General features: G+C 36.2%; 1 protein-coding gene across 1 annotated transcript in view; it reads left to right on the forward strand.

Moving 5' to 3' along the window:
• The window catches only part of VPS41 (vacuolar protein sorting 41 homolog (S. cerevisiae)), a 217,932-nt gene that overhangs the window by 105,628 nt on the left and 89,671 nt on the right, over positions 1–22,633 (forward strand). Inside the window, exons 5-7 of the mRNA XM_011972735.1 lie at positions 8,116–8,190; positions 16,858–16,920; positions 20,213–20,278. Of these exons, the coding sequence (XP_011828125.1) occupies positions 8,116–8,190; positions 16,858–16,920; positions 20,213–20,278 (204 nt within the window). The remainder of the gene's footprint in view (positions 1–8,115; positions 8,191–16,857; positions 16,921–20,212; positions 20,279–22,633) is intronic.

The following is a 22,633-nucleotide window of genomic DNA, read 5'->3' on the forward strand; positions in this document are numbered from 1 at the left end:
TCTCTTTCCTATATTTATGCCAGTATTACATCTTTGCAAACACACACCCCAAATTGTATGTTTAGATGTGATGCTTTCTGCTCATTGCTGTTATGGTGAAAGGTTTAGGAAAATCAGTCATTTTAGCTATGTAGAATCTTGTACTGGAAGGTTTCCCTCTATGTTTGGGAATATCCTGTACCCTTTCTCTCTTTCCTGTTGTTGCTGCTGTTGTTTTTTTTTTCCCTGTCGTTGCTGTTTGTTTCTTTGTTTTCAGTATATAGAAATGACAGATATGTGTAAGGCATTTGTTTCTTTTATAGGAGGAATGATTATGGATGCCAGGCTAGTTGCATGCAACATTGACAGTTGTAATATTGAAATCCTCTTGTTTATTTGTTCTTTATTAAATGTTATGGAACTGTTATGGAAATAGAATGTGCGTAGTAATGGTACTCAGTTATCACTCAAAAATATGCATGTGAGTTCCTGGAATCCTGGTTTTAAATATTATATTTAATATCTGGTTTCTTTTTGTTTTTAGATTAATGAATTCGCTACCTTGCCATATTTTAAAACTATCTTCTGATTAGAAACAAAATAAATATTTTTTTTGTAGAAATCTAGTAAAACATAGAAAGGAGTAACCCAAACAATAATAACTTAGCACTCAGATATAACCAATGCTAATATTTGGGAGTATCTGCTTCCAGTCACATAGGTGATATACGAATACTCTAAATATAGTAATATTCGGCTAACCTGGAGTTAACCAAACTTCAAAGTTTGAGAGCACAGTTCTCCTGACAGCCAAATCTACCCAAGCCTTCTGACACACACTGCAAATTCTGGGGATTCCCAAAACCACCCTCATGTTTGATAGGTAGGAGACTCACAGAACTCACTGAAAGCTGTTGTATTAATGGTGCTTTATTACAGGGAAAGGATACAGGTCAAAAATCAGACAAAGGAAGAGAGAACATACAGGCTACAGCATGGGATAGTTTCAAATGTAAAGCTTTCATTGTCCTCAGGATGTGCTACCCTCCTGGTATAGATGTGTGCTGACCAGAGAAGCTCACCTGAGCCTCAGTGTTCAGGATTTTTATGTAGACTCTATTACACAGCATGATCGATTGAGGATTATTCATGTGGTTAATCTCAGCTGCCAGGTTGACTAATACCACTCTGACCCAAAGCCCCCACCCACTACATGATTGGTCTTTTTGCTTTGTCCAGCTCCCACACTAATATGATTGGGTATGGCAGGCCTACCCTAATGTCTGGTCTGGCCAGCCCCCTGCCTTTGACTTAAGATGTTCCTGTCTGTTACACAGAAACCAAGGGCAAAGACTGAACCTCTCATTGGACAAAGCCAAATACCTTAGTACATAATACCTTTTTGTTAACTTAATTTCTAAGAATTATCATTTAGATGCTTTGCTTTTAGAAATTAAATTTCTATTTTTTAGTATCTTACAAAAGAAACTTGTTGTGAAAAGGCCCTTGTGAAATAATCTTTCTGCTTCTCTTTGGTCATAATAGGTAATGTATATTTTAAATAATTTTGATACACATTTTCAAATACCCTTCAGAAACATTTTCCAAATTTGAATTACTACCAGCAGCATGAGTATCCTTCTTTGTGCTTCTTTGCCAAAACTATTTTTAAAAGTTTGCTATTTCCAAAGGTAAAATATATTGTTTTGATTTTCATTTTGTTGTTGTTGTTGTTAAATTGACTCTTATTCTTGTTTACCTACAATTTATGCACATTGACTGTTTACTTGGTTTGATTTTGGTGACTAAAAAATTCAAATTTATTCAAAAATCACTCCAAAGAAGATTTTAAAATGTGTAATAAGGTACAAAGATGTTTGCAGTCTGCATGACATGGGGTAAATATCCTTAAATATCCTTAACCTATAATGACTTCTTATAAATCAGTTTAAAAATTACAGACATCTCAAAAGTAAAATAGTTTATGCTCCTGGATTCATTCTTAGAACCGATAGCTTAAGACTGCAGTTTTTACTGATGTGTTAACTAGTTTTTCTCTCCAATTCTATTTAAAGTGACCCAAGAAATGGAGAATATTTATACTTTCACTTTGAAACAGAGAAGGGAAGACTGTAGTAAATAATCAAGTACTAAATAATGTGATTGCATTGATTTCAAGGAGGCATAAATCAAGTATAATTTATAATAATTTAAAAGTAATTGCTAATAAGATAAAAGTAGATCAACATCATCTAATTCTTGGATAGAAAAGAAAAAAATTTGAGTAATATAGCAAATAATAAAAAATGAAATGGGGACACATAAAAACTGTAAAATAATGTAGTAACCAAGCTAATACTAGATGGATCAGATATTCTGTTACTATTAATTAAAGAAAAATAACCTTAGCTTTGAAGGACACATATTTTACAAAATGATGAAAGTGAAAAATAAAAATGTGAGCAAAATACACAGTAAAAAGCCAAACAGAAATCAAGTGTGTTGGCGGTAGAAATGTGACAAAAACTAGAATTTAGAGCAAAAGAGCATTAACAGCAGAAGGCATAGTATATTGATTACATTTACAAGTTAAAAGGAAGGTTGAGTATAATCATTATACCCTTTGATATGCCAAATTATAGGGCATCTAATATCTGGACCAAAATTCATTTGAAATTCAAGGATAAATGAACAAAACTACAATTGGAGTAAGAAGTTTTTAAAACTTGTTTTTAATCAGTTTCGATAGATGAAGGAAGAAAACAGTAAGTATATAGAGAAATTAAATAATATAAATAGCATGATTTAAAAATACATATTTTGAGCCTAAAATGGAGAATATGCATTATTTTTGAAATTATATCTTAGGTTACAAAGAGAAATTATTACATTTCTAAAAACAGATATTATACAAACCACATCCACAGACCACAATTCATTCACACTAGACTTTATTAATAACTAGATTAATGGGCAAATACAGCATCACCATCCTTGGAAATGAAACAAAATGTTATTTTCTCAAAAAGGAAATAATTATTGTAATTACACGTTAACTTTTGTCCTTTGGTTTGTGGCCAGTGATAATCAAAAGCATTTTATTATATGACTGACAAATGAGTAATTATAATTATTAGGTAGTATATTAAAGTCTGGAAATTTCAAGGTGGTGAACAAAATTGTTCTAAAATAAAAAGGGAAAAAATTAAGGAAGAATAATAAGAAATTAATAAAATAGAAAAATTTTAAAATAAAGCAAATTGATGAAAATATTGTTTCTGCAAAGAGGCCACCAATACAGCGGATATACACCTGATAATGATAATCAAAGAAAAAAAGGAAACAAAGTACTTATACCTGTAAGATATCTGTATATTTGCAAATATGAAATAGGAAAAGTAATAGTACCTACCTTATAGAATTGCTGTGTTAAATGATGCATGTATAAAACTCGTAGAATAGAGCCTGATGTATAATGACCATATAGTAAATATTAACTTAGTAGTAATAGTTTTACTATTTATTCTTAGTAGTATTAATCTCATCAGTATTATTAAAATAGTTAAAGAATAAAAAGTAAAATGAAAGTTGTTTCCATCACTAATGAATTTAAAATGTGCTATTTTTTTTTTTCTTGGAAAATATAAATGACCAGATTAGATTGAGAACATTTGAGTAGCTTGACAATTAAAGTGGAAGAAAATGAAAAAAAGATCTCAAAATTTAAGAAATAACCCATTAAAGATGTTGATCTCAGACATTTTTATGAGCCGGTTCTTTTTTATCTTCTTAAATTTTTAATGTTTATTGTGAAATGTAACTTTACATAAAACGTGTAGTAAAACAGATCGTCACCATGCAAACAGTCACAAAACTACCACTCTGTTGAGAATAAACCACGTGACCCTTCCTCATCACCGTGCTCTCTCTTCCCCTCAGAGGTAACCACTATACTGACCTTTATAGTAATAACTCTCTGACTTCTCCATTTTATTTTACAACCTGTATGTGCACCCCCTACACACTCTGGTTTTGCCTATTTTTGTATGTTGTGTAAATGGAATCACACAATACGTGTCAGGAATGAGGAAAGGATGCTTCCTGTGATTGCTGCTCCTTGAATAAAACTGTCAAACGAATGTTAAGACCTCTCAGGGGAAACATATAAAACTTTATTTAGAGATATCGAAGAAGACCCAAATAAATGAAGAAATATTCCATGTTTGTGGATTGGAAGATTCAATATTACAAAGATAACAAAGGGAGAGCTCTCAACATTTTACCATTAAGTGCAATATTTTCCTTACCATTCAGAAGACATTCTTTAAGAGGTTGAGGAATTTTTCTCCTAGTGTGCTAAAAGTTTTTTTTTTTTTTAATACCATGAATGGATATTAAGTTTCATCAAAAACTTTCTGTATCCGTTGAGATAATTCTATGATTTTTTCTCATTTATCAATGTAGAAAATTCGTGTTCATAGGTTAAATCAGCTTTGTAGTTTTGGAATAAACTTGGATTTTCTCTATAGGTTGGCTTTGTTAATCGTTTCTTTAGGATTTTTTCATTTATGTTTGTGGGTAAGATTTACTTGTACTTTTTCTTTCCCCTAATATTCTTGTTGAGTTTTATTAGTATAAGGTTATCCTAGTCTGTTAAAATGGGTTGAGGAGCATTTCCTTTTTATTTTTTCTCTGGAAGAATTTATGTTGAATTGGAATTTTTTATTCTTTGAACATTCTCTCATGAAGTTAATATTCTAGTTAGTGAATTTGAAAATAAATAAGTAAAAGATATGCTAAGATAGTGGCAAGTGCTAAGGAGAAAAAAGCAATGAGGAGTTATGAAATGTTTGGGTAAAATGTTGAACTTTTAGATTGGTTGGCCAGAGTCTCACTGAGAAGATGATTACCAGCACAGAGTAGGCAGAAAAGCATCCCAGGCACAGGGTTGACAAATGCAAAGGCCTTAAGGCTTGAGAAGCAGCAAAAGGTCATCAGGACTGGAGTAGAGAGAACCAGGGGGAGAGGGGATGAAGTCAGAAGTTGGAGGGAAGGCAAAGGCCAGATAATTTAGGACTGTCAGGTCATAGTAAACATGTTGGCTTTTTTCTTGAGATAGGAGGCCATTGCAGGGTTTTAAGCAAAGGAACGACTCTTATTAACCTGTTAACAGTGTCACTGTGCAGCCTTGGGATTGAGAACAGATTTCTAGGAGAGTCAGGGCAGGAGAAAGTCACTTAGTTAGGAGACAATTATGATAGAATGATGGACCAGGATAGAATGATCGACCAGGATAGCAGCTGTAGGGGTGGTGAAATGTGGTCCAAGTCTGAATAAATTTCATCAGAAGAGGTGATAGGAATTGTGAAATATTAGATATAGAGTGGACATAAAGACAGGAATCAAAAGTGACTTGAAAGTTTTTTCCCAGAGCAACTAGAAGGCATTAACTGAGGTGGGGAAACCATCAGGAAGAGCCCTTTCCAGAGGAAATATTGGGATCTTGGTTTTAGATATGTTTTAGATGAGGTGCATATTAGGCATCCAAGTACAGGTATAAAAGAAATCATCTTAGATACTGATCTGGAATAGGGAGAGGCCCAACCTGGAGATAAAAATGTAGGGGTCATTCCATGGCCTGGAGAAAATATTATGTTTTGAGTATACATGTAAAAAAGAAGAGGCGCAAGGACTGAACCATGAGATGTGGAAGTCAGGAGTTATCAGTGGTGCTACGTGTTCCAATTAGGTGAAGTAAGTTAGGATTGAACAAGGACCATTATGTTTAGCAGCATTGGGGTCATTTGATCTCAAAATTCACAAGAATAAATACTTGAGAAAAGCCAAAGAAAATGTGAAAAATTGTGACTGAGACTTACTAGATACCAGAACATACTGTGTACACCCTCTATAATTAAATCAATGCTGAATTGATATGGGAATGGACAGAGACCACAACTGAAAACCCAGAATGTTACGTGAAAATTAGCTGGACGTGGTGGCACCTGCCTGTAATCCCAGCTACTTGGGAGGCTGAGGCAGGAAAATCACTTCAACCCAGGAGGCAGAGGTTGCAGTGAGCTGAGATTGTGCCACTGCACTCTAGCCTGATGACAGAGCTAGAATTCGTCTCGGAAAAAAAAAAAAAGAAAGAAAATAAATTCTGAAATGTGAAAGACTTAAATATAAGAAATAAAATAATAACCATCATGCAGAAAAATAGGAGACTGCATATACAATGTCTGGATAAATATTATACTTCATACCCTAAAAATAGAAAAGAGCTCTTATAGATTGACAAAACAACAAACATGTTAATAGAAAAAAAATGAGTAAGAGAGGTGAACAAGCAGTTTACAGAAGAGCAAATTAATTGGGCAATAGACTTAAGAAAAATGCTTAAGTTTATTAGTAGTCAGGGAAATGAATCAATGAATATTGATTGTTGGCAGAAAAAAAGTGAAAAAAAACCACAACCTTCTATTGCTTATAGAGGTACGTGGGAAAAAGGATTGTCTTACCTTAAAGGTATGATTTTTCCCCCCATAATGTTGCTAATGTGATGGCACAAATGGTTTCCATTCAGTGAGAAACATGTTGTATTGAAAACTTTGGTTTATTTGCACTTGGAATACTATTGTGTGGTATGCATTCCTTAGTAGCACTGTGGCTGTAGACACTCACATAAATTCTTGAAGCCTCATTTTCCTCATTGTGAGATGGAGATAACCAGCCTTAGCTGACTACTTTCCTCTGGGGTTCAATAACAGATCTTGTATATGCCAGGTCTTTGGAAATGATATAATGTGATTTACAGAATATTAGGATAGGCCATGAGCTTTTCAATACCAGAGTCCAAGAACAAATTACATAAACACGTATATAGAAAGAAAATCTACTAAGTGTAACTTGCAGTAAAGAAGAGCTTTGTAAAGAAGGCTTGATGTCTTAGTTGCTTTCATTATTGGGTGTCAGTTTTCTAAGCACAGAACAACGCTGTCCAGTAGAACTTACTGCAGTGATGATGTTCTGTGATCTGTATTCTTTCCAGTACGAGTCACATGTAGTCGTTGAACAGTTGGCATGTGTTAGTGCAGCAGAGGAACTGATTTATCGAATTTTAATTTAACTTTCAGTTTTAAAGGCTGCATGTGGACAGTACCATATTGGACAGGAAACCTAGGCTGCACACACTTACTAAATTATAATTTGAGGCAGCTTACAACCAGATGCCAAAGAAATTACCATCAGAGGTTTGTGGAGTTTATATTTGCCAAGACTAAAATCAATATTAAAAAATTGTTGTTTGATGAACCCACAATCTGAATAAGGAAACTATTAACAGAAGATACTCAATTTGAGGAAGGAATTTATTCAAAGACTATAGAAGTTGAACATTTAGACTTCTCAGCCAGAAGTCCAGACATGCTGGTCTAGGTGCTTTCCCAGATCAGCTTTTGCTTTCTTTGTAGATTCTCTGCTGCCCAGTACAGTATTTTTCACTCTTCCCAGGTTGTAGCCCTGACTCCTCTGTTTTCTCTGTTTTGATTCCCTGCTATGAGCTTCAGTTTATTCTTCTACAAAATGGATCAAATATCTATCTTCAAGGACCTTTACTCTTCTAACATTCTAGGAACTTTAAGGAACTAGCTTATTTTTCATGGACTGCATCTCAGGAGTGTTGCTCGTGTGGTGATTTAGGGATGGAGATGAGAAAGGATTTTGTAGCCAGGAGTCTCATCTCCATGTCGGAATGTCTTTCAGCAGCATCAATCAGTGGGTGGCCCTTTTGAGGTCTGGGAGCCTTGGTCTGCCCTGACCTTTGCCTACTTGCTCTATATTTTTCACTTGAAGATCCCAGATTCAACTTTGCATATTTACATTTATTTTATCAACAAGCCAAACCATTTTAAGGCTAAATATTTTTTAAAAACTACTTTGGAAGCTCCTGTTGTAGCTGCTGTAGGCTTACTTTTCTTCTCATAGTTTCTACTGTGCTTTGTGTAAGATAGTTGGAAACTGTCATTATTTAATAAGAAAACAAAGAGTTTACTATTTTACAAAGAGCAAAGACATTTGATTGTTGATACATATGTTCCTGAAGTTTTACACATCTTTTCGTCTTTTTCTTTTTAGAGTCCTGTGAAGATAAATCAGATTAGCTTGGATGAAAGTGGAGAGCACATGGGCGTGTGTTCAGAGGATGGCAAGGTATGGCAAGAATGTGGTCATGCTGAGAGTTCTGCTGTGGCGCCAGCCCCAGGTGATCGGAACAGCACCTTGCTTACTATATACCTGCATTAAGACAATCTTGATTATTCTTTCTGAGTATTGAACTTGCTTCTGATTGGTCATAATTAAAATAAAATATATTTTGCACAAATGTGCCTTAGGAAAAGTAATTACAAGAATGTCAATAATGTAACTTGTATTAAGCTGATTAACAGCTGTGGCAGGGTGACGTGTCACCTTAATCATTACTACCGTGCCACTTCTACTTCAGTGACTAGTCTGCAGTTCCTGCAAGATAGTAGTTTAATGCCTTTCTGCCATAAATCCACAAAATTGGATTTTGTGGGCATGATTTCTGTGGGCCAGTGGTTTTCATTTTCACACACAAGTTATGAATGTTTCTCTTGAATTATAGAATCTTTTGATAAGCAATCATAGTTTATCAGAAGAATAAAGTGTCTTACAATGGCCACATTAAATAAATGTAAAATCAATATATGTACAGTTTTCTAAAAACCTGGTGCCTACTTCCTCGACCAAGGACATACATCATTTGTGCAGTGTATAACTAACAATTATCAGTGCTTCTTGCTGATGTTGAGCTGTGACATTTAATGGTTGTGGTGATTGATTTTCCACTTATAAGAATGTCTTTTTTGTTTTTAAGTCGATGGAAATCTTTTCTAATGTTGGTTTGCAATGATAAAATTCTAATGCACAGTATATTTAAGCTACTTTTCTAAAATAACAGTTTGAGAGAGTGCATTAAGAATCATTATAGATCTTTACATATTCCTTACTGAGTAAAGCAGATTTTCTAATCTAATTTTGTATTTTTTATGTGCCCTAAATTCAGTGGGCCATTAAGATGGGTAAATTAAAAACAGTAAAAGTTTAAAAGTGTAAAAGAGTAATATATATATCTTAGTGTAAAAGAGATATACCCATTTAATCTGTTAACAAAAAGCAACATGAAGTCTCTTGACATACAAGAATGCATTTTATAGATCTAAGCCTAATGTTGCCCAAAGAGTCTTTTGAAACAGTAATTGGAACACTAGTGCTTTTCAAAAAGCACTGTCAAATTTTCAGTACTTTCAGAAATTTTGAGCTTGTCATGATTATCAGAGAGAGATGAGGGAGGAGTTGGTTTGTGCGGAAATTGAGAAGAATTATCCACACCGCTGAAACATTTTTTGTGTTCATGTATTTGTAAAGAAAGATAATCTTCATTTTGTTTTCTTAAAGGTGAAGAATTCCTTTTGGGCTGTTATCAATTTAACCGAACTAATTTGTTCAAAGATAGTACTCATTTTTTTAAAAAACTGGAAACGAATTTTTACTAAATACTTCATCTAGGAATTTTCAGAGCTTTAAATGTTGAAGAATTATTATTTAATGCACCAAAGTGGAATATGTTAGCTACTCCATCTGGTGGATAAGATGAACCTCAGATTATCTCGTGGTACCCTTCTTGTCAAACACCTTTGGTTTCCTATTTTGGTGAAATTTATAGCTGCCATATTTTGGTGTGGAACTGTGATATATTTTGGGAAATGATTTTCCCATATTTTTATTAACATTGATAGAATTGAAAATAAATCTTTTAGTACACATACTTATATGTAAGCTACCCCCTTACCATGGGTTAGTCAGTATTGTGAAAGTTGAGAAGCTAGTATAGAATGATCTGGTAAAGTGGTTAGTGATGATAAAAACATAAAGACATTACACAAATACATTCCAGATATCTAAATCTAATGCTTCTTTAAATAGGTTTTGTGGGTATTTTTTTCTTTTCTTCAGTCTGTTAAGGATCCTTGTTAAATAACTATTTATTAGGTTATTTCAAGGGTAACCTTTGATATTTGCATTCAGTTTTCAAGTCATAATTCCATCAGTTGTTTAAAATTTACTCTGTTTATTCAGCTGGTGGTCATTTTCAATCTTTTTTTGTCATGACTTTTCTACACTTGAGTTCTGCATTTTGAGACACACACATATATTGTGTGTGTGTGTGTGTTCAGTTTCAGTTCACTGGCATATGTTTCTAGAAAACTTTTAGGATAAGCACATAGAAGGTTTATTTTGGGATCGCTTGCATATGTTGCTTTCATGTGTAAATATAATTTAGTATAAAATTCTGGGTTGGAATATTTTCTCTCAAAATTTTGGAGACGTTGTTCCCTTTTTTCTGACATTTATTTTTGTAGACACGTCTGAAGCCAGCTTACTTTTGTTCTTTTCTAAAACCTTTACAATTTTTTTTTTGGTCCTGCCTTGGAACTTGGACTAATAATAATAATTACAACAAGAACAACAACAGTAATAAATGGTTTGTGTAATTCAGTTTGCTAAGTTATGTCTAGTTCTGGTCTCTTTTCATTAATTTTGTCTGGTGCACAATCAGTCCTTTTGATCCATACACTGAAGTATTATTTTCATTTCAGAAAAGTTTACTTCAGTTATAATTTTGATGATTGCCTCAGTTGCATTTGTTTTCATTTCTTCAAAGAAACTCAATAGTATAAAGCTGAAGGCAATATTGCTTAGAGGCTAAGTGCATAGCTCTGTATTACAGCTGCCTGGGCTGGCATTCCCACTCGCTGTGTGAAGTTGGGCATGTTGCTGGGCCTGGCAGTGCCTCCCTCTCCTCAGCTTGGCAGTGGGAGGCCCCTGAGGAGTGTTGTGAGGTGCAGAGTATATGGTGAGCTGTCAGTTATGTATTAATTGTTTTTATTACTAACCATTCATTTTTAATCCATTGCAGTCTGGCCTCTTCCTGTCTCCCATTCTTGTACCTGAACTTTTCAAGGCAAGGGGGTGAACAATCAAAGCACTATTTACCCTTCTCTTCCTTTTGGCAGTACATAAGTTGTACAGAAAAGTGTTCATTCATATTGTGTGATGGCTCACACATGTACTTTGCTTTCTCATTTTTAGCTTTTTATTTCTGTGTAGTCAGGGAGAGTTTCTCTACTTGTTTATGCCCTTCGCTGATTCACTTTTCTTCCAAAGTCTGTTTTGTGTCTTACTACTTCCTGGAGTAGATTTTTATTCCATTTTGCATTTTTAATTTTTCTGAAATCTTTCCCAATTCTGTTTTCATATCAGCCTGATATATATTTAATTTTTAAAAAATTACAACTTTTTATATGCCATGGAGTGTCAGGCGGGTGTTGTCTAGTGGTTAGCAGTGGAATTATCCTGTCACTTTTTAGCTGTGTGATGTCTGCTAAGTTATTTATACCTCTTGTGCCTCAGTCCATTTCCTCCCCTGTAAAATGGGGATAATAACAGTACCTACTTATTGGGAGGATTAAATGAGTTAATATATGTAAATTACTTGGAATAGAACCTGGAACAGAAGAATCACTTATTAATTGTGAGTTATTATTATAATCATTGTTGTCATCTTCCTGTTTTTCTGCTCCAGGTTCATAGAGGTCTGATCTTCTTATTGTGGTTGCCAAACAGTTTTCTAGTTTTTCTTTGGTTTCTGGTTAATATGATTTATTAAAACATGGTTTTTCTCCCTTTGAGTCTTTGGAATGTTCTGCAGGACTTTTTTAATAGACCTTGACTATGCTTTTTGTTTGATTTGTTTATTCATTCCAGAACAGGGAGATCTCCTTCTGAACCTGGGTTAGCAAAGAGATTCAATGTCTAACTTGCCCTTGTTATTGTTTTGGGTATTTTAGAATCACGCTAGTTCAGTAACAGGGACCCTAAAATGAGCTCAGTTTCCAGTAACTAGATGAAGGCAGCTCTCTACGGGGAACTAGAGGCTTCTGTCATCACTCTCTGGTCTCTGATAGTCAACCTGGGTGGAGAATATGAAAACCAGCAATCTTGACCACCAGAGTCCCTTTAGCTACCACTGGAGGTATGATGACAGTTCACATGTCCACCCTATTTTGATTTTTAGTGTGTTGTTTGGAAGTGGAAGTTTGAAAGAGGCTGTTACAAGGGAAGTCTAACTGGGAAGGTTGTATAGCACTCTGGCCACCTCTGTCCTAGTTTCTCTGCATCAGGGCTGTTGCCCAGTATTCTGGTTGGCAAATACATAGAGTTTCATGCTAAAGTGGAGAATGATTACATCCCTTACTGTTTCATGAGGGTAGGTTTCCTCTATTTCAGGTAATAAAACACATACTACGTACTTCTAAGGTACTCACATGGCTCTCTGGTTTGTAGCTAATGAGAAGTCCCCCAGGACTTTGCAGCAGATTGGTTCTATGGCCAATTGTTAGGAATTTTCTCTTTTTCTTCATTAGGTATTTTTGTTAGCAGATTCAGGGAAGTTGTTAGGGCTTCTACAGGAGATACCATTTTCAAAAGAGTCCTCTCTCCTGTAACCTTTAATTACGTGATTCTTATCTCGGATGAGCTCTTCCCAAAAGCGAAGGGATTCCCTTCACAGATAAGTGTGAGTTTCACTGACAAAATGGCAAAATAAATAAAGAGGGAGAGAGAGGGGAAATAAATGAGAATTATTTTGGATTTTATTAGCATTAGTGGTATAACCTGTGACCAGTTAGTTTGGCATGTCGTAGTAGTGAAATGAACCAAAACATTGAAGGTTTTACAAAACACCCTTGTGTGGATACTGACAAAGCTTATGAGATTTGTCTTGTGAAGTTATATTTTTTGATATTGAAATAGAATATAAGAACAGTTGAGGAAAATGTTGCTCAGATAAGCATAGTAATAGAAACTGACCAGAGAGTTCTGTGCTTGATTTGCCACCTTCAGCAGTTACTCCTCCAGCCCCTGCTGTGGGTATGACAGTGATATTTTTGCTTCTGGCGAATTCTCAAGGATAGTGATGCATATCGGTGCCTGTTTACTATGAACTTGTTTGATTTTGTTCTCTTTTTGTTTATTCCTCTTTATCACTATACTATTATGCCTTCAATATGCATTTTTTATTTTTAAAGGGACATTTATCCTTGGCAATTCCTAATTTAATTTTCAGCATTACATCCACAATCCCGGTATTTATCCACACATTTACTGATCTGTCAGTCCTTTTCTGCAGGCTTATGCATCATTTGTTTACATCTCATATACTTTTCTGCGTAATAGAAATCGCTTTTCTCTAAAAATTACCTTTATCCCATCTGTAAGGCAGAAGGAAGTTTATCCATTTGAATGAATAGTTGGCTTCATTTAATTTCAATTTCTGTCATAGAGTACCCTTAATTCAAAGTCTGATATTCATGTTCTTTTCAGTTTGGCACATATTTAAGGCTTTTGAATGTTTTTTATTGTGGTTCTATTCTACTCTTCTTACACTTTATGTAAAAAGATATCTTTCTTTTTTGCAAGTTTCAGTTTATCCTATATAAAGATAACATGTAGAAGAATAGGATTTAGAATGCCTGGGTTCTGGTTCTAACTCTTCTGCTTATGATTTTTGTGACCTTAGGCAAGTCATTTTTCTACAGAATCATCTGTTCAACAGGCATAATGATGTTTGCTCTCAGACCTAGCATTTTTGCTATGAGGACCAAATGAGGAACAGCAGAACATTGCCAATTGTGCAGAACTTCAAAAATATCATTTCACCTCACCAGAAAGTTTGATTTTGTTTGTTTGGGGTGGGATTTGGCCATTAGTTTCCAGGGATTTTAACTGTACAAGTGTGTTTGAGAACCACTGAGGTAAAGCATGTTGAAGCATTTAGGGATGTCAGTTAGTAGCAGTAGTGTGAGATTTCACACAAGACCATGCAGTACATGACCTTATTGTACTGAAAAGAAATAGATTATGTTAGGAGAAGTTCAGCGTGCTAGTTGAGCAGGTGTTCATACTGAGGTAGCTTCACCAAGGTGGCCACTTGTTGATTCGCTCCGTTAAGATTCACATGATTCAGGAGCCTTCTTCCTTTCACCTAGTTTTCTTAGATTTGTTGGGGTCCATCAAGTTAAACTTCCCCAAGTAAATTGAAACTCTGAATGCAGTGCTTTCCTTTTCTGCTTCTTAGCCATTATTTTATAAGATATTTGTTATATTATCCTATGCCTATATATTTCCATAAAAGTAATGACTTTATAGCCTCTGAACAATGAGAAGCCAGATGATGGGGGGCATATGTGTATTTGCCATGTCAAAAATACATTTCAAGGCTGGCTTCAGGAAAAATGAAATTCCCTCTGTTTTACATTTTATTATCGCTTGTTTGTGGGACCCGAATAACAAACTTGGCACAAGTATATGAAAACAGTAGTTACAATATGAGTGGATGGTCCCAAAAACTTTAATTTTAATGCATGAATCCATCTCCCAAAATTATAACATAAGTGAATTTCCTGCTTGGGACTTGAAAGAATGAACCACTCAGAACTTACCAAGATTAAAATAAGAAGAAATTGAAAGCTTGAATAGCCCTATATTTATTTTTCAAATAGAATTTATAATTGGAAACCTTTTCACAAAGAAACTATCTTAGTCCATTTGTGTTGCCATAACAAAATACCTTAGACTGTGTAGTTTATAAACAACAGAAATTTATTTCTCACAGTTCTGGAGGCTGGGAAGTCTAATTTCAAGGTGCCAGCATTTGGCATCTGGTGAGGGCTGCTCTCCTTGCTTCCAAGATGGTGCCTTATTGTAACTTCACATGGCAGAAGGGATGAATGATGTGTCCTTGTGTGAGAGAAGGCAGAAGAGCAAAAGGGCTAGCTAGTTACCTCAAGCTCTAGCTAGTTACCTCAAACTTCCTTATAAGGGCACTAATCTCACCTATGAGGGCTCCACCTTCATAACTTAATCATTTACTAAAGGCCCTACTTCTTAATACCATCGCCTTGGAGGTTAGGTTTCAACACAATGAATTTGGGGAGAACACATACATTCAGACCATAGCAAAGCTAAGACCTAGATGGCGTCACCAATGAATTCCCACAAAAGTTATAGAAGAATAATACCACTATACTAGAGACTAGAAAGAGAGTGTGAACATATTCAAATGTTAGGAAATACTTCTCATTGACTCTAGTACTATTTGTTAACTCCAAGCTAACAAATAGATCTCATGGAATTCTCATGCTGAGAATATAAATAACTATCACTTTGGAGGTTAGGTTTCAATGTAATGAATTTGGGGGAACACAAACATTCAAACATTCTCATGGTAAGAGTGTAATTAATTTGAAACCACTTTGTGAAACGGTTTGCCTATTAAATGTGAACATGCACATAAATTATGACTCAACAATTCCATTCTGTTATACATCCTTCATAAATATGTGTATAAGTGCACCAAAAGATTTGCAAAGTGTGTTCTTAGCAGCATTATTCATGATAGCCACAATCTGGAAACAACCTAAGTGGTCATCAGTGGAAGATGGATATGTGAATTTTGATGTATTCATACATCGAAATAATACACAGCAGTGGCAAAGAACCAACCTCCACTATATGCAACAGTGTGGCTAAATCTCACAAAGAAAATGTTAAATAATGAATGAAATAAATCAGTGAAATAGAATATGATTCCTTACTTATAAAATTCTAACACCAGCACAACTTATCCATGGCAATAACTTTGAGGGTAGTGATTAGTTGGATGGTGTTATATACTGGAAAGGGAAACATAGGAGCTTATTGGCTTCTATTTCTTGATCAGAATGATGGTTACAGGGATATGTTTGTGTCGTAAAAATTTGTCACACTATGAATTTATGATTTGTATTCTTTATAGCATGTGTTTTATATTTCAGTTTTGTTTTTGTTTTGTTGTTGTTAAGTAAAGCACTCAGAAAATATACTAAGTATGAATAAAGTAGCCTGGAACAACTTTAAGGGAGACACTGATAAGCAGGAACTTAAATCTATTTCTGTGTTCTCAGTAGATTCAGCATAAGGTTGTGAGTTAAGTGTGGTTCACCTAATCTCTTACCATATTGATCTACGTGGTTGGTTTATTTTATATATAAGACAAAGACTTAAAAAAAAAAAAGCTTCCCTTTCATTTAAGGGATGAAAAAAATAGTTCCTTTAGGGATAGCTTATGGAAGTTTATAAAAGAATATTAATAACTTATTCAAATCTGTTTCATTTTTTTAATGGCATGCATTTAATACAATTTATGGTGATTGAAGGGAACTCTATCCGTGGAATGCTTATAAAAGCTTAATTGCAGCAAAGTACCCTCACCCTGATGGGATTTTCTTTTTTCTTTTTCTTTTTCTTTTTTTTCTTGAGACGGAGTCTCACTCTGTCACCCAGACTGGAGTGCAGTGGCGCGGTCTTGGCTCACTGCAACCTCCGCCTCCCAGGTTCAAGCAATTCTCCTGTCTCAGCTTCCTGAGTAGCTGGGACTACAGATGCACACCACCATGCCCGACTACTTTTCATATTTTTATTAGAGACAGGGTTTCACCATATTGGTCAGGCTGGTCTTGGAACTCCTGACCTTAGGTGATCCACCCACCTTGGCCTCCCAAAGTGCTGGGATTACAGGCATGAGCCACTGCGCCTGGCCGATGGGATTGTTTTCATTAGATATTTACTAGAGGTCATAGGGCCTTAGAATTATTAAATGTTCTACTTTTCTTATTGATAGTATGTGTTCGTACTGACTTAGTAACCTTCTCTGTTGCTGTCATGGTGAACTGATACAATCCATTTTCTTTGTAGGTGCAGGTGTTTGGACTGTATTCTGGAGAAGAATTTCATGAGACTTTTGACTGTCCCATTAAAGTAAGTTTTCAGCAAGTTTTACTTTTTCTAAGGGTTTTCTCAAGTAAGGCAATATGGATTACAGTAATTTGAACATTACCACTTCTGTATTAATTTTGTCAGTAAGTGTCTGTTCAACACTTCAGATGTACTGGATACTATTTAGACGCTATGAAAGAAGACAGAATGTGTATTTTGTTATTGTGATCTCAGTCTGTCTTCAGGGGTATTTTATTGTAGTGAGTGAGATCACACACACACACACACACACACACACACACACGGTCTGTGATAAAAGACTCAAAGAGGTAGAAATAATATTAAGCATTCCAAATCTGAAAGGAATCACTTTTAGCTGTTCTTGTCAGTGATGGCTTCATTGGTGGAGTGATATTTAACTTGGCTTTAATAAATGGAGAGGGACTGTTGGGAGAAGCTGGTTTTCCATGTGGAAGAACGGCATAATAGAAATGGAGAGGCTAAAAAGTTCAACTTGTGTTCAGGAAATAGCAAGTGGTCCATTTTATTTGGTACATAAAAGACTGATTTGACAAGAGAATGTGGAGGAAGATTGGGCTGGCTTTACATTCAGGCTAAAGAATTTTGATTCCATTTGGTAGATAAGGAGAAATTACTGAATATTTAAGAACAAAGCAAATAAACTGAGCTAAGCTTTAAGAAAATTAATACGGTGACTGTACACAGTATTGATTGAAGGACAGATAAGAGTCAGGAGGACTAGTTTTAGATAAAAAATATGGTAGTTGAAATGTCTATTATAGTTGTTGAAGGAAGAGGTCATTTATTTTTTTCACTTGTTTATTCAAACATTTATTGACCAGCAGGTAAAGGAGAGAGAGGGTCTGATGTATGTTTTAAAAAGTTGAATTTGCCGAAGTGGAGGGTGATATAAATAGGAGAGTGACTGGGGACAAGAGACAATTTAGAAGCCTAATATAGTACTCTAGGCAGGGCATTACATGATCTCAATGAAAAGAGTGATAGTGAGTGTTCAAGATGGAGTGGATGAAATTTATTTGGACAGCCTGTGCTAAATAGACTTAGGGAGCCTAGTGATGGCTTGGATGAGGGTGATAAAAGATGGAAGAGCTCACTGTCAGTTCAGGTTCTCGCTTTGGGATGGGGTGTTGAATGCCATCAGTTGCAGTAGGGTATGTTTGAGTAAGGACATGGCTAGTTTGGTCTTGAGTTTAGGTAAGTGTAGTACATCAGGTGGGGATGTTACAGAGGTTTTGGAAACATGAATATGGGCCTCAGGATGGAGATTGGCCCTTAAACACAAACGTGATAACCGTAGTTGAATAAGGTGAAGCTATTTTAAAAGATATTACCCAATTTCGAGCTGTAGAGTGAGAAGAGAAGACTCATGGTGACATTTTGGAACACTGTAACTTGAAGACTCAGGGTGTGGAAGAAAAAACAGCAAAGTAGTCTAAGAAGAAGCAGTTGGAGGGATTGGAACGAATTCCGAATAATGGTGTTGAAAAGCCAGGGGAGAGAGGGTTTCTACGAGGAGGAAGTGGTCAGCAGTATCAAATGCAGTGTGGAGATTAAATAGCGGGAAGGACTCAAACAAGGACATTCTACGTGGTAATTATGAAGTTACTGGTGACCTTGCTGAGGACTCTTTTCAGAGCAGGAGGGTCACTATACATGAAGGAGTAAATTGGAGGTGAGGAAGTAGAAACAGCCAGTAGAGACTCTTCTTTCAAGAAATTTGGTAATAAAGAAGAGACATCATCTGGTAGAGAGGGGGGCCATGTCCTGGGAAGATTTCTGCCAATCATGTTTTGGTTCATGGCAAAAACCAGTAAGGAGGAAAAGATTAAAAATAAAAGAGAATGCTTCTTGGAGCAGCACTAAGCAATGAGATCAACAGCTTAGGTAGAGAAGATAATCTTGGAAAAGAGTCCTAGACCCTCTGCCTGTGAAACAGGCATAAAGGAAGTGGACTGAGCCCAACTATTGCAAGTTAGGCAGTGAAGGAGGAGCACTTGTGGGCAATGATCCCAATGGCTTTATTTTCTTACATCTGAAGGGAAAGAAAAGGATAACATAATGTGATTGAGGAGCAGAGATATTTAGAATCAGTCACAGATCTACAGTTATGCATTACGAGAGAGCTAGGGGGAGATTTTAAGAATGTGAAACAATAGAATGTGTGAATCCTTCAGTATTGGTATTGAGGATGGATTAGGAAGGTATTGAAGGGAAGAAGGGCTAACCTGGGAGGGAGGAGTGGTTAGAGCAATGAAGGGTCATATGCTAAGCCTTAAACATGACACTGTAGGAAGAGGAATCTATTCCATTGTAGGAAGGAAATATATCAATTAATACAAGTATAAAATATGTTTAATTGAAGGTTTGTAGAAGTATAATTGTGTGGGATTTTGTGTGTGTGTTTACCTAAAAAAATATTCTCTATGTTAAATTAGAAAAACATAAAATTAGTTAAGTTGGTGATTTCATGAGTGGTTTGGGGATAAAGAGAGAAGGAGGTGGAGTCTATGCGAGCTTACAGCCACAACAGATGAGCCCCAAAGATGGAGATGTACTGAGTGGAGCCACGAGGGCTTTTGTTTTCACCCTCTCTCCAAGATGTTAATGATGTTATGTAATCATAAAGCCCTTGCAAATGAAGGAAACAGTAACAAAGGTGGTGGAGCAACCTTAAGAGAAACCTGGGTAGCAAGGGACTGGGGAAAGATTGGATGAGTGGGAAGCAGATGAGAACCACAGGAACAGGTTGTATGTAAAAAGGTAAGTCCTGAACGGTTAGCTCTTTGGGTCTGTAGCTCTGTTATCTCTCCATTGATGGGGTCTTGGTGTAAGTGGGCTAAATATCTGGGAGGCTGCATTGCTACTTGGTGCCGTCTGTCACTGGGAGGCATCTTGGACAATGAGTTAGTTGGCTTCTTTGTTTTTTTGTTTGTTTGTTTTGTTTTCTGTAAATTGTATACAGTTAGAAATAGTTGTGACATCTTGCTGCCTTGACCGACCTCCCTTGCTGCCTCTATACAGGGGACATCCACTCATAGGGGTCCTCAGCCAGAAACTAGAACTGACTTATCCTACTCTTTGAGCTTTGACCTGGCTTCAGAGAAGAAATCTTTTCACACAAGAAGAAAACTCAGATGTCATCAGTTGTTGTAAAATATTATTTGAATATATTACTTCCTACCAAAGTTTCAGGATAATTTTTAGATCATACTGCTTGAACTGTATTAGGGGTTTTCGTTCTGTGCTTTAGCCATGACTCCTAAACCAGAGTTGGGTCCTGTTTCTCTTGTAGATTATTGCTGTGCACCCACATTTCGTGAGATCCAGTTGCAAGCAGTTTGTGACCGGAGGGAAGAAGGTAAGTGCTGTGTGTCTCTACCTTGGTATGTAGCCTTGAGGGGTGTTGTATGTTTTCTCTATAATTTAGCCTTAATTTAATGTCTGGCTATTCATTAGGAGAAATTCGAGAAAGACAGTTGTAATGAAATCTGATGATCATCATCTCTTGGGGGAGTTGTGGTTTCACTGTTTCTCACTACATTGCTTTTTTTGTTGAGATGGAGTCTCGCTCTGTCGCCCAGGATGGAGTGCAGTGGCGGGATCTTGGCTCACTGCAGCCTTTGCCTCCCAGGTTCAAGTGATTCTCCTGCGTCAGCCTCATGAGTAGCTGGGATTACGGACACCCGCTGTCATGCCTGGATAATTTTGGTAGTTTTAGTAGAGATGGAGTTTCGCCATGTCCCTACTAAAGACATGGCCGGGCTGGTCTCGAACTCCTGACCTCAGGTGATCTGCTCTCCTCGGCCTCCCAAAGCGCTGGAATTACAGGTGTGAGCCACTGCGCCCAGCCTCTCGCTACATTTCTTTGAAGTAGATATAGAACAAGAAAATAAGAGAGCTGTTACATCTAGAGCTTTGAAACATTGCCCCTTCCATTTAAAAATAACAAAAGCACACTTAAACTACCGATTTTTTTTTTCCTATTTTTTTTTTCCCTTGTAGAAAATCTCTTGAGGGCCTTGATAAACTTTTAGAACAGTTATGGCTACTCTTCACTGACATGTTCATAGCACATTTTATTATCTCAGTGCTATTTTAAAAATAAGAGATTGGGCTGGGCATAATGGTGGTTCACTTCTATGATTCCAACACTTTGGGAGGGCAAGGTGAGAGAATCACTTGAGGCTGGGAGTTTGGAACCAGCCTGGGCAACAGAGTGAGACCCTGACTCTACAAAAAAATTAAGAAATTAGCTGCATGTGGTGGTGTGCCTCTAGTCCTAGCTATTCAAAAGGCTGAGATGGGAGGATCACTTGAACGTAGGAGTTTGAGGCTGCAGTGAGCTATAATTGCGCCATTGCACTCCAGCCTGTGTGAAAGAGGGAGACCCTGTCTCTTAAAAAATGTAAAGAGAATAAGAGAGAAAAACTTTCATATATTAACGTTTTTCTGTTTATAGATATAGTAAATTCTCAAAGAATCGGTCTGCTTATAGAATAAGTCAAATTAGGGTTTTTTTCCTGTTTTTATTACCTAGAGATCTTTTAAAGACTATTTTTATAGTAAATGCTATCACCATACTGGAATTCCGAATATTATTTACTGTTTGGTTTGGAGCCAGTGAAAAGGAAGTAGTCTGTAGCTATTTCTGTAATAGTACAGAGGTATGGAGTAGCTGCTTTGAGACCCAGCTACTAAATGCTTTTAAATGTTTTATACTTATCTGTCATTTTCCCTTGGTTCAGTAGTTAATAGAGTGATAGGGCAGGAAAACCTTCTGGTCTTTCTATGACTTGTCGTAATGAGTGGCAGGTTGGTAGATCCTGATTCCATTCCACGACATAAAGCCAAGTTCACGCCGGCTCTGATTTCTGCTAGAGAGCCCCTCCGCCCCGCATCTCACAGTCCATTGTTATTCTTAGGCTGTAGTCGCATTCACCTTATGTAAAAATGTCCAGGGGACTAAGTAGTGGGAATTACAGACCTAATCTCACATTCCCTAGCTTAGATCTGCAGCTGATCCACTCCTGAAAAAATAACTACCTTACTTGTCTTTGTCTTTGTCAGCCTCAGGAAAGAGTAGCATTAACATTCCTCTCGTATTTCTTAACTAAACACTTTTTGGGTTAAGAAATTTTGTGTGTGATTGTGTTAGGGTTCTCTAGAGGGACAGAATTAATAGGATATATATATATATATATATATATATATATATATATATATAGTGTGTGTGTGCATTTTTAGTAGAGACTGGATTTCACTATGTTGGCCAGTCTGGTCTCGAACTCCTGACCTTGTGATCCGCCTGCCTTGGCCTCCCAAAGTGCTAGGCTTACAGGCGTGAGCCACCACGCCCAACCAAATTATAGATATTTAAGTTACAATGATAATTTGATATATACCAAATGTATTTAGTATTTGTTGTGAAATGATTGCCATATTCAAGCTAATTAACATTATCAGTTGCCTCACATAGTTACCATTTTTTTGTGTGATGAGAATACTTACAATCCATTAGTAAATTTTAAGTATTTAATATAGCATTATTGAATATAGTAACCATCGTGTACATTAGATCCCCAGAATTTATTCATGTTAGAACTGAAAGTCTGTGCCCTTTTGGCCAACATCTCCACATAGCTCCCAGTCCCCTGGCTACAAATCTTTTTAGAATCTGGATAATCTGGTGAGCCTTTTCTTACCACTGCCATCC

This window comes from Mandrillus leucophaeus, unplaced genomic scaffold, assembly GCF_000951045.1.
Source record: "Mandrillus leucophaeus isolate KB7577 unplaced genomic scaffold, Mleu.le_1.0 Scaffold100, whole genome shotgun sequence".
Classification (NCBI taxonomy): domain Eukaryota; kingdom Metazoa; phylum Chordata; class Mammalia; order Primates; family Cercopithecidae; genus Mandrillus; species Mandrillus leucophaeus.